This window comes from Crocodylus siamensis, chromosome 3 (assembly GCF_052110815.1).
Source record: "Crocodylus siamensis isolate JL-2025a chromosome 3, ASM5211081v1, whole genome shotgun sequence".
Classification (NCBI taxonomy): domain Eukaryota; kingdom Metazoa; phylum Chordata; order Crocodylia; family Crocodylidae; genus Crocodylus; species Crocodylus siamensis.
Window position 1 is genome coordinate 100,549,348 of NC_143397.1, and position 17,565 is coordinate 100,566,912.

The 17,565-nt window shown below is 43.6% G+C and overlaps 1 protein-coding gene across 8 annotated transcripts in view; it reads right to left on the reverse strand.

Moving 5' to 3' along the window:
• PALM2AKAP2 (PALM2 and AKAP2 fusion) overlaps positions 1 to 17,565 on the reverse strand; it is a 472,880-nt gene that overhangs the window by 263,234 nt on the left and 192,081 nt on the right. For all 8 annotated transcript variants that reach the window (XM_090038872.1, XM_090038871.1, XM_090038869.1 and 5 more), the window contains exon 4: positions 562 to 676. In XM_090038872.1, the coding sequence (XP_089894998.1) occupies positions 562 to 676 (115 nt within the window). The remainder of the gene's footprint in view (positions 1 to 561; positions 677 to 17,565) is intronic.

The window sequence follows — 17,565 nt, forward strand, 5'->3', positions numbered from 1 at the left end:
CAGAAGCACTTCCAGTCCACTTCCAGGTCCGCTGGGGAGCATGCAGGGGGGCCCCCGCACACCTCCAGCTCATGACTGGTACCTCCTGGACGGGGGACACCCGGGGTTCCCTCACGGCTGATCGCTGAGCCAGGTGGAATTTGGGGGGCCCCCAGCGTGCTTGGCAGAGGATCCAGAAGTGCACCAGAAGTACTTCCGGGTTCGCTACTGAACACACAGGAGCCCCCACCCTGCGCTCCTGTGGGATGCTCCATCCACCCCAGCATTGCAGCATTCACGAGCTGCCTAGTACCTTGAGGTATGTAGAAAAAACTTTTAAAGCTGTGTCTATAGCTGAATTGCTGATTCTCTGAATCAGCATTGCATTTTCAGGTTCAGATTTCGCTGAATTGAATGGGAGACAGCGATCCGAATCAACAAATCAAATCACTGTCGGGCCGAAGCTGAATTGAATGCATCCTATTTTGCACACCCCTGATAGGCATGTTATACTGTATCAGTTGCTTTCAGTCAGTATTAAGACATCTGCCTTGGCCTCAGGCTCTCTCTGACACTACATACCTTTTGTAAGTCCTCAAACGATTTTTCAGTCTCTTTTAGTTTCTCCAAGATGATTTGTTCTTTGGCAGATATCTGGGATTCTTCACTTTCTAGCTTTTCTATTTCTTTTTCCAGTCTGTGGAAGACATAAGAAATAATTCAAAGGTTTACTATTCATCTGAATGCAGAATCTTACTGAGTTCAAAGTTGCAAAGGTATTTATTACCATCTTAAACATAGCAGCAGAGACAGCTTTCAAAATCTGTGTCCAATCTGGCTGCTTAGAACATGGGGAGACCAGGTAAAAGGTGGACCTTACTATCCTGCAAATGCTCTTGGCTTTAGGCCCAAAAGTTAGGAATTGTGTCCTTAAACATGCACAGTTTAGTTCAGTCTATTTTGATGTCACTTTAACACCCATGTTTTCTGCTCCATCTGTATACACACAGATGTACATTTTGGGAAAGATAAAAAAGATATGTATATAAATATGCAATAAGAATTAAAGTGATAAGAACCTTCATATGCTTTTATGGCATAAAAAAGGGAACTTTGAACACAGGAGATTGGGGAAAAAAGAATGTGTATCTGACAAAAGCCAAGAAAGGTAGCGGGTGTTTACTCACTCTGATCAAGGACAAGAACATCTGTTTTGTTGTAGTTTGGGAAGGTGCTAAGCACATCAGTTCAGCAGTTTGAATAACAGCTTTTTTATGGAAGATTTTTCAGAAGAGAAGTTTATTTCAATCAGAAAAATCAGTTGGGGCTTTGCTTTGATTTCCTTTAATTGCTTATTGGGTGATTTGCATTCTTGTTTTTATTCAGTTATGTCTTTTTTCCCTTTCTTTTTACTTTCTCAAATCCCCACTGTTTTCCTGCCTGCCTGCTACCCCAGTTAAAAGAATACTCAGGCAGATGCAACAGGAAATCAGCCTTTTTTGACAGCACCTCTTGTTTTCTGCTTTCTTAACCCCTTGTTTGATTCTCTCAAGAATCAGTGATAGCAACAAGAAACTAGTGGACAGAAAGAAACTGGGGAAGCTATCAGGGTACTGAGCTGGGGAAGGAAGGACATGGATTTTTAATGTGATACTAAATAAGACTGTGCATAACAGCTTCCTTTAAGCATTCATGTGCGTAGCTTTCATAAAGATAAGCTGATTTTCATTGCATGGGGACCTGGCCCTGAATTGGGTGATAGGGAAGATTGGTCTGGTCATGAGAAAATCTGTATGACCAGACACAAGGTTGGACCTTTATTCCTGATCTTCCTCATTATCAGTTATAAGAAAATGCTGAAGGCTGTAGAAATGTCTTGGTAGAAGCCATGTGCTGTGCTGTTGAACCTAACAGGTTCATTCAGTGGAATGACTGCTGAAGGAGCATAGAAGTCATTTGCTTCAGTGAGTAGCCAGCTACGCCTTATATTAGGGGTAGCCAGCCTGTAGCATGGGTGCCACAAGTGGCATGGGCAGTCTCTGTGTGGGGCATGCAGCAGATTGGGGAGGGCAGGCAGCACAGTGGCAAATAGGGCAGGATGGAGAAAACAAAGCAACAAATCAAACAGGGAACAGAAGTCTGGAAGCAGAAAGCAGAGCAGCAGATCAGGCAGGGGAAGGGGATCAAAGTGGCCCTTGGGGAAGGTGCAGGGCTAATTTGTGGCATGGCTGCTGAGAACGTTGCCCCGACCTGACTGCCTTGCATAAAAGTCACCACACTATTTACATTATTCCTTATGCTTAGTAGGGGGGAGGTAATATTACAGGGTTACTTAAGTATTATTACAGGTAATTAGAAAGTTTAGGAGAAAGCAAAGAGCAGATGTATACAGGCATGCATATCTAATATACTCATAAGTATACCATCTAGGTGCCAAATACTTCATTGGAAAGTACTCGTTCTACCACAAAGGACTAGACTCTCCACTCCTCTCACGCAGCATTCATAGCTGACGAGTTCTGCTGGAAAGAGTGTGGGGCACAAGAGCACTGAAAGGGTGTGGTGTGAAAATCAAATTGTTTTGCAGCCTATATTTCTGTGCGAACTCTGGAAATGCTTTAGCGGGGCGGGGGGGGCATTCATTGTCTTTTTAGTTATGTGATACAATGAACCCATGTAAGTCTGATATGAAAAACAAAACCAAAATGCACTAGCTTAACACCTGTGCTCTAACAATACACTCCACAAACAATCTCAGTGGTAATAAACCCAGTTATAGTACAAACACACTTTTTATTCCTTTCAAGTCTCTTAAACATGCAGAAAGGTTCCTTCCTTCCTTCTATACTGGACTGAAAAGGATGTACCTCAATTGTTATTTTACACCTGGTAAGGAAACCAAAACCCTTATAATTTCCTTGCTCCTGACTTCTTAGCAGATTTTAGGTTGGGTTTTGAAAGATGCCTGCACTAATAAAGGCAGCCAAGTAAGTGATACCTCAGTTTGGAAAGCTGCAGAGAATTAATAATTAGGAAAACAGATACAGAGATGGGGCACGAACACTACAAAAAACTGTTGGGTTAATACTGCTGCTTCCTGGCTAATATCCAGGGCCTGTCTGGGTTATTTCTGTTAAGGAGAAATGGGACAATTCAGTAATTGTTTAGGTGTTATTTACAAATTATGTATACAGAATCTTATTTCTATGAACATCATTCAGACAAACAGCAGGAGAGGTTCCCTTGTTCTGCAACCCACATCTGCCTGGTCAGCAAGTTCCTTGCTCTAAAGGAACTCTCCCTCTCGGCTTCCTCGCGCAGCTGTTTTCACACTGCTGCTTTCATGGCCTGCTTGCTTCCTCTCTGCATTCTGGTTCATGCCATACATGCATGCAGCTACAATCTCACTGTCCTTGCATTTGCAACTGGTCTCCAGGGAAAGTCCTTGGGTTGGGGCTTTGCTTTTGCTTGGTTCTTTCAGTGTCGTGGATCGTGGCACCTGTTGTATCAGTTATCACTAAACAAAGGGGCATTTTAACTGCTCCCATATTTTACCAAATGAATGGGTGATTGACAAACTCATCAATTTTTCACCAGGTCTGTGGTTAATGGGCAACCTTATCACTTTCCTGCATAACTATTTTTAAGCAGCAGAAGATCATGAACAGTAATGTGCTAAGTCACTAACCCTAATTTCCTCTTTTTGTCACCACAACAATCAAACGCAAGAGAAACTGGAGATGGAAGAAGGCAACCTTGTGCAGCCCCCTTTTCAATTCAGGGTTTTTCTTTTAAATATTGTCAGAAATGGTTTGCCTGAAGGCCCTGAATCTAGTATGCCGCTTCAGGGCTTAGGCATTTTCAAAGGTTCTTACCACCTGGCATAGGTGTGACCATAACAAATGTGGTCACACCATCTTTGTTTGCTATGGTTTAAGAAGAACTGCTCAGGTAGACACCTTCTTTAACAAATACTGGGAATGACTGTGTTGAATTAAGAGAGGACAGGTCCAGCCTCATCTTCTGGGAAAGTGAGAGACACACCCTCTTTTAGGGAAATCGTTTCTTGAATAGACTTTTCCTGTCTACAAAGCACTTTATGTATTTCACATCTCTAGTTAAAGGAGGCACAAAACTGAGAGTTTCAGATCCTAACCTTCCTAGGCAGAGGTAGAAAATAATTCCTCTCCCCCTGAATTTTGGTAGCATTCATAACTACCATCATCCACTTCTCTTGCTTCACTGACTCAGGTTCAGATTCCCCTCCATTTTGTTCCAGCCTAGATCTCCTTTTGCAGTTGCTTGCTCAATGTCTTTTCTTCTTCGTGAGGCTGGTCATTGCCTGCCTTCCTTTTTGTAGTCTTGTGCCCATTCTTTAAGAAGATGACAAGCCTGTTACCCCATATTCCACGGAGAAAGCCTTCAAAGGTAGCAGAGCTTAGGACCAGGATGTACTACACTACACCACATAGGTAGAGGATAGACTGATAAAGAAAATACTGCATATATGTTCTCTATGAGGGCATCTACACATCACCATACGGCAATGTTGCTATGGTGCCCTGGTTAGATCCATCAGATCTAACCATGCACCACACACACAGCACAGTAACCTGTAGATTTTGCTTGGACAGCAGAGCTGCTTGTGTCTGGGAAAAGCAGAGGCAAAGCAAAAACCTGGACATTTGGTCACATTTTAAAAACTTGTCTGGAAACAAGGACATGTCTGGGAAAACCTGGATGTAGGGAAACTCCAGTGTAGCTGCTAATCAAAAACAGCAAACTTCACTAGCACTTTCAGGAAGGGAAAAAGTCTTTATGGCTATGTCCACACATGGTGTGGACCTTTGGTTCCCCAGGGACAACTAGCAGTGGTGCACCTTTACCCGGGGTCCAGGGTGCTTCCCAGGCCTGCAGCAGTAACAGTTTTGCCATGTGGAGGCTGGCTGGCAGCTGGAGAATGGCTCCAGGTGGCCCAGCTTCGCTTTTGAGCAGCACACGCTGCCTGTGTATGCGCTGCTCTGCAGTTTTTTTCCACGGGTTTTTTTGACCCCCGTTCCCTTGCAGCATGGAGAACAACTGAACGTGCGGTATGTGGCACCACAGACAAGTTTTCAACACTACATACTGTATGGCCGCACTTATCTGGATGTGGCCTATGAATTTAAAGTCTTGGAGTACATTATCACTAATCAATGTTTGTAAATGAGATGCAGGCAGAACGCTGGACAATCTTGTGGTAATGTATCTGTAAAGTTTCCCAAATACATCTGAAAAGTAGATGTGATATTTTTTATTAGACCAACTGAGTAGTTTGAAAAAAGTTCTTGGCAAGTTTTCAGGCACAGTCACCCTTCTTCAGGCACAGGGAGTCTCTGCTGGTCCGAGACTCCAAGGAATGATAGACGTTAAAAGTGGGGCAGGATGTCAGTGAGAATGTAAATAGGCAGAAATTAGAAAGACAAAAGGGAAAGACAAAAGGCAGGTAAGGGAGGGGGAAAAAAGCAGGGTATAAAAAGGCCAAAGGGAGACATTACAGTGATAGAATACAAGGTAAAAAAGAGTCTGTCTGTGAAAAAGGAAATAGTTGGAAATCAGGAAAACAGGAATGAGAGAAAAGATATCAGTGCAAATATATAAATTAGAAAAACAAAAGGTAAAGCAAGGAAGCGAGGGAGAATAAAATGGGGTGGTGGGGGGGAAAGGCCACAGGTAATAATAGTAATAATTCAAGGTAAAAAAGAGGCATTCAATAAAAAGGAAATAGTAGGAAATCAGGAAAACAAAAAGCAGAAAAGTCGGGGAGGAGAGAAAAGGTGGGGGATGAGACGAATGTAAGAGGTCAGATCAGACAGGTACCTAGTGAATCAGATGTCAGGCAGGCTATAATGTATCATGAATCCAACGTCTATCATTTTTTGTATCCAGTAGATTTATGAGGTGAAGTTTGTAGGCTTGTCTACGAAAGGTGGTTTGTAAATTCCCTTTGAGGATTAGAATTGAGAGATCAGAGAGGGAGTGATTGTCCTGGGAGAAGTGTGCACCCACAGGTATTTGTGTATTCTTGTCTTTGATTGATTTATGGTGTATGTTCATTCTGATGTATAGTTGTTGTTTGGTTTCTCCTATGTATCACAGCATTTGGTGCACTGGATGAGATATATGACATTTCTGGAGGTACAGGTATAAGATCCAGGAATGATGATGGTTCTGTTGTGGTGTATAATTATTGTAGGGGTGGTGGAGATGTGTTGGTAGGTTTGCATTTCTTGTCCTGGTGTGGTCCGGATCCATTGGGAGTGGTTTGGGTCATAGGGAGTTTGCTGCTGGTGATGAGGTTAGTGATATTAGGTGCTTGCTTAAACACTAGCATGGGTGGTTCTGGAAAGATCTCTTTAAGAATGGGGTCTTCTTTTAGTATGGGTTGCAATTGTTTGAGTATTTTCTGTGTAGCTTCTAGGGAAGGGTGATATGTCATAATTAATGGTGTGCAATTTATGGGGATTTTCTTTTTGTACTTTAGCAAATCTTCACATGGTATCTGTGTCACTCTTTCAAAAGTGTAATCTATCTCTCTGGAGAAGTGTCTTTGTTGGCTGAAGTCCCTTTTGCATTGTAAAGTCTGTTAAACCTATCCAAACCATGCAGCTGGTGTAATAAGAGATATCGCCCACAAAAATATTTTATTTATATATTTATGTATTTCCTGCACCACCACTCTAACATTAGGACTAAGTATTCAAACTTACAAAATAAAGTAAAAGAAATGAAAGCAGTGACTGATGTACAATCCTTGCACTGTAACAAAACAAGTGCATAACAATTTACAGCCTGGTGGAGATGGAGTGGTTCTAGAATAATTTATTAATATTGCATTACAAATAAGGAATATTTATGTATTAATATGATGGATTAAATCAAGTGTGTGGTTGGGAGACAACCAGGACAACAAAACCAAGACTCAATCAAGATAACTTTCAGTGAACACATATAGGTTATTTCCAGGGAGTGGGGAAACAAATATCCTTCAAAATATTGGCTTAACTTTCCACCAATCTGTACTCAAATAAGATGGGCTAAAACCCCAAGAATTAAAGGAACAAAGAGCTCTGGATGAGTAGAATAGGACTCTCTCTACAGGACAGGATGGTAGGACTTTAGGTAAGATAGACATGTGGGAAATCTCTGTTTTAAAATCCATTTTATCTCAAATAATGCTATATTCCTACTGCTAGGATTAATCAACATTTAAAAAGACTGTTTGGGCACTCTTTACCAGTAGTCTTAGGCTCCTGAAGGGACGAACCCAGAGTTGCCATCCTAAGAACATTTTTTTTTATCAACAGTCTACGAATTTTCAACTGATGATTTTATTAATATAAAGTTATAGAATGCAAACGTAACTCTTGTGTCAGGCTCTGCACTGCTGCCAGGTCCCAGTTAGAAGGACTGGGTTCAAATTTAGGGGGTTAATATCAACCATAGTAAAAAAGGTTAAAAAAGTATGGTTGTTCATAAAAAGTTTACAGTATTTTTTTTTCTTGGGTTGGCAACCCTGCTTGACTGCAGCAATGGCTTTATGCTGTGCCACCACACCACACCCTGATGCCCCCAACTCTGCATTCTGTACCATGCTGCCCCCTACCCCATCCCCCAGCTATAGCTCCCCTTCCCTCATCCTGGCGTTGACCCTCACAGAAGCCTACCTGCAACCAAGCAGTGTTACAGGCAGCCTAGGATACAGCAACATACAGCTGAGTGAACACTTTCTGCAGGGTGCTATGCTCCTCCTCAGACTGCTGTACTCTGTCTGTCAGAGCTTCAGTTAAGCTGTGGCTGCTTAATGTTTTTACTGATGGCTAAAGTTTTTTTACTGACTTTATTGACAGCCATTTTTAGCCTGACAGCTGGCAACCCTAAAAGAACTTCAACTGCCCAACTCAGGATAAGCATGATGGAGCTACAAGGTGTTATAAGAGTGGAAGAAACATGAGGAGATAAAGTCACAAGGCTTGATAACTGAAAGAGCATTCTCAGAGACACAGCAGAAAGAGGAGATAGGTACAGATAACCCTTTATCTATGCCACCAATGTGCTATAGCTACAAACAAAATAAAAATATTTAGGGTTACTAGAAGATGCCAGTAGCTGAACTGTACACTGAACTCTGTTTATTTATAGTTTGGGGGCAAGTCCAAAACTAGAGAGAGAACAGTTTACGGATGATTTTTAAGTGCTTATTTTTCTGTACTGTAACATTACTGGCTACTACAGTATCGCCAATGTTACAATATATATACAATGAAAAAAGATTTAGGCAGCAGTGGTTTCCTTTTCCACCTAACAAGCTGCCAGTGCTGCTACATTTATCCACTTCCACTTGGGATCTTTTTCAAACAGTTCAAATATAAACAATACCCTGAAGATATGAGCCCAGTGTCACTTCCTAGGAAGGGCAGATTGGACTCCACTGGCCTCAAAGGAGCTGATAATTTGATCTTTGGGATTATATAAGTATAAACAAAGCCTTCAGAAAAGCACTACTGCTTCATAAGATGGAGAAGTCAGGAAAAATATACTGTGCAATTTACACATCTCAACCTCTTTTCAGACTGAGAAGCATTAAACATTTGCACCACCCTGCAGCTTTGATACAATTCAGGGCTCAGAAGAGTACCAAAGGGGTAAAGGATTTGGTCTTCTACATTCCAGCTCCACCAACATTTATTGTTCTTAGCACTAGAAGTGTAGTAGCTCCAGAGGCCTCAGCTGAGATCACAGCTGAGAAACACTTTGTTTTGAAGAGCCTAGTTTTAGTAGGCAAGGCAGACATAGAGTAGGGAAAGCACAAATGGGGAATTGAGGCCTAGAGATGAAGTAAGTTATTAAAAGTCAGGCACAGAGTTTATGAAGTATAAATCCATATCTCCCAAGTCCTAGTCCAGTGCCTCAATGACCACACTATGTTAAATAACAGTGACAGGCCAGGCCTGGTCATGTAACCTCTAGTAACCCAAGGAAATGAACCTGCTCAGTAAGAGATTTAGATTAGATACTGGCTGTTATTTTTTTGTCCTTATTGAAAATTACAGCTTCCTTTCAGTGGGATCAATATAAACCAAAACAATGAAGTAGGAATGAGCTTTTGTCAGCTTAAAGTCCAAGTGCTGCTGACCTGAAAGTTAAAGCATATGGAAGCTCATAAGAAGCACATCTGCCTGCTGTAAGCCACTGACCTCCAAACAGTCTCTTTCTATTGCAGCTTTACTCTTTTTCAGCAGCCCTCTACAGCAGTGGTTCTCAACCTTTTTCATACCAGGACCCAATTGTAAACATGGGTTGATGGCCAGTCTTGACCCAGCGCTCTTCACTTCCACCCCACTGCCCCCCGCCCCCAGACCCCTAGTGTGTGGGGAAGGGGTTGGTTATGTGGGGGGTATGGGAGACCCCAAGCAGCCCTTGCAGGCTGGAACTCTGCCATGGGAAAAGCCACAGTTTCCCACATCTTTCTCCTTAAAAAAATAATCCATTTTTAGTTTGCTGATCCATTTTTAAAGTTTGTTCACAACACTCGTATATTTTTGCAATCCACTTTTGGCCATGACCCACGGGGCGAGAAATACTGCTCTAGGGAAATCAGGTACCTGCTGCCAATTAGGCTTTTCTTAGGCTTCCTTGTGGACTTGCTGGGGGCTGTAGGGTTCCTGTTTGCAGGGATTTAACCCACTGTTTTCGAGGCACCACAATGGCCTTAAACCCATGAAAAACAACATGAGAATAATTGAGGAAGGTGAGAAGGAGCAGCTCAAGACTTGTCAGGCTGCGAAGCCAGCTGAACACCAGGGATAATTTTGTGCTAGTGGCCTGAAAGCCCTGGGGACTCTTCACCTATAACAAACATACAACAGGAGTAGTGACAATGGATGTCCTGTGATGCATCTTTGGAAGGGTAATTGGCAGCATGGATCAGACTTGGGACCAAACATGAGCTGCTATTCGAGCTAAATGGCCCACCTCTTAGCCCAGCTGAGGCTGTCTCAAGCTCATTTCCAGTAGCATAAATAGGGGTTGTGAGGAGGGGCACAAGACCCAGCACTGATTAAGGGGTGGGGACACTTAAACTGAGGCTGGTGAGTGCCACAATAAACAAAGCTATGCTGCTACTCCAGCGACAGGTGTGGGCTGTCTAGAGTGGGGCCAGAAGCTGGGCATGATATCAGAGGGGCTCTTGGGTCTTGCCAGGTAGATGCTTGGGGGAAAGAAGCAGGGGATGAAGACAAGGGTTAAGACAAGGTTATGACTCTATGGTACTGAATTAGGGGTGTTATTTCTTCATTCAGTGTGGCAGGCAGTACCACCTTTTGTTGGAGCATGGGACAAACATCTTTTCCCATCACTGCTGGAACTCTGGAACTCCTCCCCTTGTCTTCTTCCCTCGCTCTGAGCAGCTGGAGCCTGAGAGCCCCCTGCCTCCATCCTCCTGGGTCCAGAGCCTGTAGCTCCCAGTGCACAAACTCTGCCAGGTACACCTTTGGGTGCACATGCTTGAACCCCACTTTGCCTATGGTTCCAGAGAAGTTTGCCTCTGCTCATCATTCTCTTACTATGACCCCATGACTCCTAAAAAAAGTACAGCTCCACACAGAAGGAACGATATTAGCTTCTCTACACCCAGGCTCAACAATAGGCCTAACCCTGGCATGAAAGGTTAGATGCTCCTAGGTCAGATTTCATGCCCCATTTGTTCTTTAGCCTCAAGCTAGGTGTAAAATCTTGGCTATGAGGAGCTGTGCAAGTCCATCCTCTCTCTCTCTCTTTCTTCATGTAATAGATAATATATCAAAAAACCCTTCTGCTCTAGCCCCTGAGCACTTGGTCCATTGCCTCTCTCCATTGAGCTGTTCACAGCACTGCTACCATTTGCTTTAGGTTTTTTCCTCTTTGATGTGGCAGTGCCTTGATGGAGGGTCTGATTTAGGCAAGATGTAAGATGACATAACTTCCTTCCTGACAGCATAGCATATTGGCCTCACAATCCAGTGGGAGGTGGAGAGGAGTGTCCCATGGCATAGGATGCAATTGCATGATGAAAAGAGATGTTCCTACCATCTGCTCCTTCCTCTTTCTCTTTCCATTTGATAGAAGAAGCTTTAAAGAGACATGCTCTCTGCATTCCCTGTCTGCTCTGTTCTGGCAGCAGACTGGAATCAATGAGAATCTTGCTTCAGGGAACAGCAGTCTTGTCACTTTTCATTGCCTACTGGCTGCAGCAGCAGAGCATAAGGGAATGAAAAGGTTTTGTGTGGCTACAGCACACTCAGGGTTTTGGTATTGACTGGGCAGCTAACCAGTAGGGATTTTTAACAGTGATACTTTATTTTCACTTTCTGCTTTCCAGGAAAGGATCAGAACAGCTGTAGCATGGCAAGGCCAAAATGGAATATTTTATTACTAGGGAATTTGAAGACAATCAGAGTGATTTGCAAGGCTGTGTTTATTGAGGGAATTAAAAGACTGGGCTAGTCAACCTCAGCAATGCTACAGTCTCCTTTGGGGAAGTGTTAAACTTGTAATTACCTTGTAATCTTGTCCTCCTGAACCTCTTCAGTTTTTGCAAAGCTAGACTCTTCTGTTCCTGACCAGTGCCCGCTAATACTACAACCCTACAACTTGTTGCTCAGGCTAGAAAGAAAATCTGCTTGTGTACCCCAATCTTTAAGCTGTAATTACCACCAAATAATTTCTCTTTCAAGATAAAAAATGATCTGAGCTTTCCCTCCTGACTTAGCTTCCAGGAGGATAGGAACCCATCTTCCTCTTTTCTATCAAGAACATTAGCAAAATGGCTAGAAAACTACATTCCTAACAAATCAAGGCATCTTTTCTTTCTTTACTTCTTTTTCTCTTCCTTTCAGTATCTCCTCTCTCTCCATTCCCATTGATTCTTCAATTCTTCTCTCTTCTTCTCACATTCTCTTCAGCTCTCCCTTTTCTAATGCAAAGGAGCTAGAGGAAGGGACTCTTTATTGCTTTTCCTTGCACTCTAATTTTCTCAACCAATGCTCACATATATTCTGGATGGCTTCCTGCTTGCACTTTGGGTATATTCCCCCACCCAGTGGGTTTCAAAGCACCTGGCCTCATCCTCTCCCACAAAAAATGGATAGACACCTCCCTAGCTCTCTAGGAAGCACTCTGGGTACAGCTCCTGTTTATGTCTATGGGAATCAGTTATTTATTCTAGGGAAAAACTTTAGCATCTGTACATGGCTAGCAACAAAAGCAAGGCCCAAATTGAGATGGGACAATGAACCTTTACCACACATTGCCTTGGGGATATTAGTCCCCAGAAATCATCACTGTTCTCTCCTATCTTGATATAACCTTTGGTAAATGATATTTACTGACTGCATCTATGGGACTAATCCTTCAATAAAATGAGAGGAGACTCAGAAAGACAGTTGTGGTATAACTGTTACATCTGTATAATTCCATAGCAATACAAGTAAGAAATGCAAAGCGCTGCACCTAGAGAGGAAAAATGTTCCTACTGTCTAAGAAATGACCTGCTCGGCAGCATGGAAGCAGAAAGGGATCTCGGAGTCCTAATGGACTCCAAGATGAACATGAGTCGTCAGTGTGATGAAGCCATCAGCAAAACTAACCGAACTTTATCATGCATCAGGAGATGCATGACAAACAGAACCAAGGAGGTGATACTTCCCCTGTCGGGCACTGGTCAGACCACAGTTGGAGTACTGTGTCCAGTTTTGGGCGCTACACTTCAAGAGGGATGTGGATAACCTGGAGAGGGTACAGAGAAGGGCCACTCATATGGTTAAGGGCTTGCAGGCCAAGCCCAATGAGGAGAGACTAGGGCACCTGGACCTCTTCAGCCTCCGCAAGAGAAGGTTGAGAGGCAACCTTGTGGTTGCCTATAAATTCAAGATGGGGGCACACAAGGGAATTGGTGAGGCACTACTCACCAAGGCACCCCTGGGGGTTACAAGAAATAATGGCCATAAGCTAGCAGAGAGCAGATTTAGACTGGACATTAGAAAGAACTTCACAGTTAGAGTGGCCAAAATCTGGAATGGGCACCCAAGGGACGTGGTGCTCTCCTCTACCCTGGGGGTCTTCAAGAGAAAGTTATACAGGCATCTGGCTGGGGTCATCTGAACCCAGTGCTCTTTCCTGCCTATGCAGGGGGTTGGACTCGTTGATCTCTTGAGGTCCCTTCCGACCCTAACATCTATAAGTATGGCAAAACCCTCAAACTTTAACTTTGTCAGGACCAAAGTCTGGGTGACTTAGTTCACTTGTATTGTATAGTGAAGACATAAGTTACATCTTCACAATTGATGAACAGTCCCAGGCAGCGGTTTCCCTCCACTCTTAAAATAAAAAAAAATGTTTACCTATCCCCCCACAGGGACCCTTCCCACAAAATGGCCATTGCCAGATTGTTAACTCTATGTATTTTTGGTTCTCACTCTTCAAAGCAAACACTAGGTTGTATCCTGTGATAGGGTCTGTCCAAATTCCACTGAAGTCAATGGGGGCACAGACAAAATTTAGGTTTGTCATGTGACTGGCCTCCTGAAAGTAGTCTACAGTTGTGCTGTGACATACATGCATGGCTGCAGAGCACTTTTAAAGTCGCTGATTGTGTGACAAATTAACCCTTATCGAATGAGGGATCAGATGAATGTGCTCCACTTTGGAGAGCTTTAGGGAACTTGTGTTCCCTAGGGTTAATCTGTTGTGGCCCTGTGGGGTCAGGCCAACTCTCAGGATCTCAATATTATGCTGTTAGACAGGAGGGTGTGACACAATTGCACATATACAAACACACAAATCAATTAGGTGCATACACACACATACTACCAGCTCAGACACATACACATCCAAACTAGCCTAGGGACATGAATACCTATCACCAATTCAAGCACATACACTACACCCCCCCAAAATTAGACAAAAGTCAATTGTCCATACCCAGACACTCAGTACACAGATCACTAATTCATATATCATGCACACAATGACATATATATATGTACACACTCACCAGTTCACACACATACAACCTGCCTATGCATACACACAAGTAAATTCCTAACTTGGATGGTACGGTATGTATGTGTGTGCTTGGGGTACCTGGGGGAAGGTTCAGGTGACAGACAGAAAGTGTTAAAGTGTAGGGAGTGAAAGTTGTCAGAACCGGGATTAGAACTGGAGAACTAGAGAGAAGCTGGCTGAGCAACTGAGGCTTGGGTTTACTTAAGATCAAGTGTCCCCAGGGTTACTCAAGATCACTGGTGCAAGGGAAAAAAAAAAAAGCCTGATGGCAAGGAGGAGACAGCCAGGAAAAAGAGAGAGACAGAAACCTGGGAGCTTGGGGCTGAAAATGGAAGCTGACAGTTTAGAGATTGTGGGGGCAGATAAGTGGTGGCAAGCAGGAAACAGTCAGGAAACAGACAAAAACCCAACTCGGGGTTTCAAAATAACAGGTTTATTAAACAGACAACACACTACACAGCCCCATGAAGTTATTGGTATGTGCTCACACACACACACACACACAAGCATTCACAATGGCAGCAGGAGAAAGAGACTCAGTGGAGGGGCTGGAGTCCAGGTAGGGAAGAGAAACAGAGTCCAAGTCCTTGGTTGAAGAGGGGGTGGGGAGTGATAGCTACCTATCCAGGCTGGAAAGGGGTTGTCCAGAGGGGGGTTGCTGGTGGGGCCTCTGGGTGGATAGGTGGTGTGGCATGGTGCTGGTCCAGATGGAGAGGGCATCCCAAGGAGTCAGTCTTCACTACCCCTTTTTATGGGGCAGACTACCTCTGATCTCTTATGGGGAGGGCCTGTCCCGGCAAGGTCAGTCCTGTCCCAGAGGGTTCCTGGTGTTCTTACTGAGCATGTGCAGCCTTGGCACAATGGTGGGTTGCCTCATCTTTTGTGTCTTGAATGCTGAGGTGGTTCCAAGGGCTGGGTCATTGGTCCAGGTATTGGTGTTGATGGTTTGGTCATTCAGAGGGAGCTATTTTTAGACCTACTGCCATTGTCTCTCAAGCACTGGCATTCATCCCCATTCATTCAAGAACCAAGCTACATAGGAGGGGTAGGTGTGAGTCATGGGTTATACAACCGGGCATGGGGACAGGATGGAGACTTGACAAACAAAATGAAAACTTGACATGACTTATGCTAACTTACATATGAAGGCCTAAATTATATCATACCAGTAAAACAGTAATACAGAACAGTAAAAATCAATGTAAACATAATAATTATACAATATAAAGAAAGAGAAAAAAAAAAACAAATACAACTTGCTACCAAAATAAAATGCTGACACTTATCCTGTGTCTTAGCTCACTTATACTTATCTATAGGGAATAGAGAAGGAGAAGCAAAGTCAGAAATGTTTGGGGAAAGGGAGGGAATGTATTTAAAAAAAAAAGAAAAAGAAAAACTGAGGGGTTTGCTACACTGTCACACAACTGCAGGTGTCTGCAGGAAGCACTGGCGATGCATAGGACAGAAGGACAGCAGACAATTAGAGGCTGGTAGGCCTGATTCTGAGAGGTATTGAGCACCTCAGGGGGTGCTGATCCCATTCAACTCTCATCACATGATAAAGATGAAATGTTGACATGGATTTAGCAGAGCACAGCATCTCTCAGTAGGTGCTCAATTGTCTTACAGCAAGACTATACATATACATACAATTCTCGTAGTAGAGTAGTTTTGGGGAAATCATTCTCAAAACGAAGCCAATTTTAAAGAGGGAGAAGCTGATCTGGCAACATTTTCTTACAGAAACTCTGTATCCATTATACCCAATGTGTGGGAATGTATGCGATACTGGTTTTTAACCAGATGGTAATGCATTTAATGACAAGACCCTCTTTGACCTTCTGTATTCTGATTTCCTTACCAGAGATCCACACACAAGGACACTAGCTCACTAGGAAGATGCAGATTTTCAAAAGCTGTGCTGCCTTTGATTTCTGCATAGGAGTTAATACTTTAGCAATGGTGAATAGTGTGCCACTCAGCAAGTGGATTGCTGGCACTGCTTCAATCTGACACCAGGTAACTGGAGCTGAAGATAAAAATGGATCAACATTTTTGGGAACTTTACGAAAATTCTGGCCAGTTGTATTAATAATATTTTGAAAAACATCCAGTAGGTGAATCATGGGATTGTGCAAGAACTCTCTCTGTAGGATGTATTCTGATTGATTTTCTGAACTTTCTGTCTTGCCATGTCTCCGCATATACTGAATCAGCCATTTGCTGACAGGGACTATGTCACACATCACTTACCTTTTTCTAGAAACCACTACAAGACCATCACAAAACAGTTACCATAGAGTGACTCTGCCTTGGCAATACAATAAGTTAAAGTAGGCATTCAAAATGCAAAAGCCAGTTTCTCCACTGTGGACTTTAGGTAAATAATAACCAAGCAACAGGGCCAAAAACATAGGGGCTGGATCATCTGAGAGTGTTTTTGAAGATGACATAGAGGGTCCCAGAGAGAAAGGACTGGGAAGTTATAAAAGGACAATATCTGGTCTTAGTAGCTCTCCCTCTCACTGCTCAGATCTAGAATGTAAAAACTTTCCTGGGAAGGGAAACGGGTCTTATGGCCATGAAAGCACTGACCAAAACCCAAAAGGGCAGTCTGAGTGGTAAGAACAGTGGAGTAAGGTGTTTCTATGCATTTGTTTGTCATTTTTGTAAGTTTCTTACTCATTTTCTCCGAATTAAGTTGACATGCATGTTTATAACTCATAGCAGAGTCCAGGGGTGGATCCAAGGGGCTAAAGTGGTGCAGTCACGCCCCACTTTCAGTCACTCACACCAGGGGAACAGCAGCCAGGGTCTTTTTTATAGTTTCCATAGCAAATAAGAATCTCCCCCTCCCTTCTCCTCTGTGCTTAGTACCTCCCTCCACCTCCTGCTCACCACTGTTGCTGTCTCCTGTTGTCCCAGGAGCGGTTCTGGGGAGCTCTAGGGCCACTTCTGCCCACTCCATCTGGGCTCTACATGGACTCAGGCTCAGCCAGGGACAGTGTCATAACAGAAGGGTTCCTCCTCCTTGCTTAGTCCCTCAGTGATCTCTACCAGCCTCAGAGCAGGCAGGGAGAAGGGAACCCACCCATTGCCACTGCTACTGTTTATAGCCAAGCCTGGTTCTTTGTACAGCCTGACTGCAGTGAGGCATGAGTAGTTCTTGGGTCTCTCCTCTTGCCACCAGTCATCTGGGGACAGTGGCAGGGGCAGTGGCAGATGGGGGAGGGAGAATGAGAAGAGACAGGGGGGAACATGTTGCTGAATATGGAAGGGAAAGGAGAGGGGGAAGGAAGATTCTTATCTGCTAAAGGGAATTTAAGAAGTTCCCATGCTGCTGTTCCTGGGCTAGTCTTACTGCCCTGGTATTGGTAGGGGTGGGGGGAGAAGGTGGGGAGGGAGTTGGTAGGCATGTTACTGTTCTGGCACCCCTCTTTCTGAAATCCTGGATCTACCCATGGCAAAGTCTGTGTTACCCTTTGCTGCCTTGATGTCCCC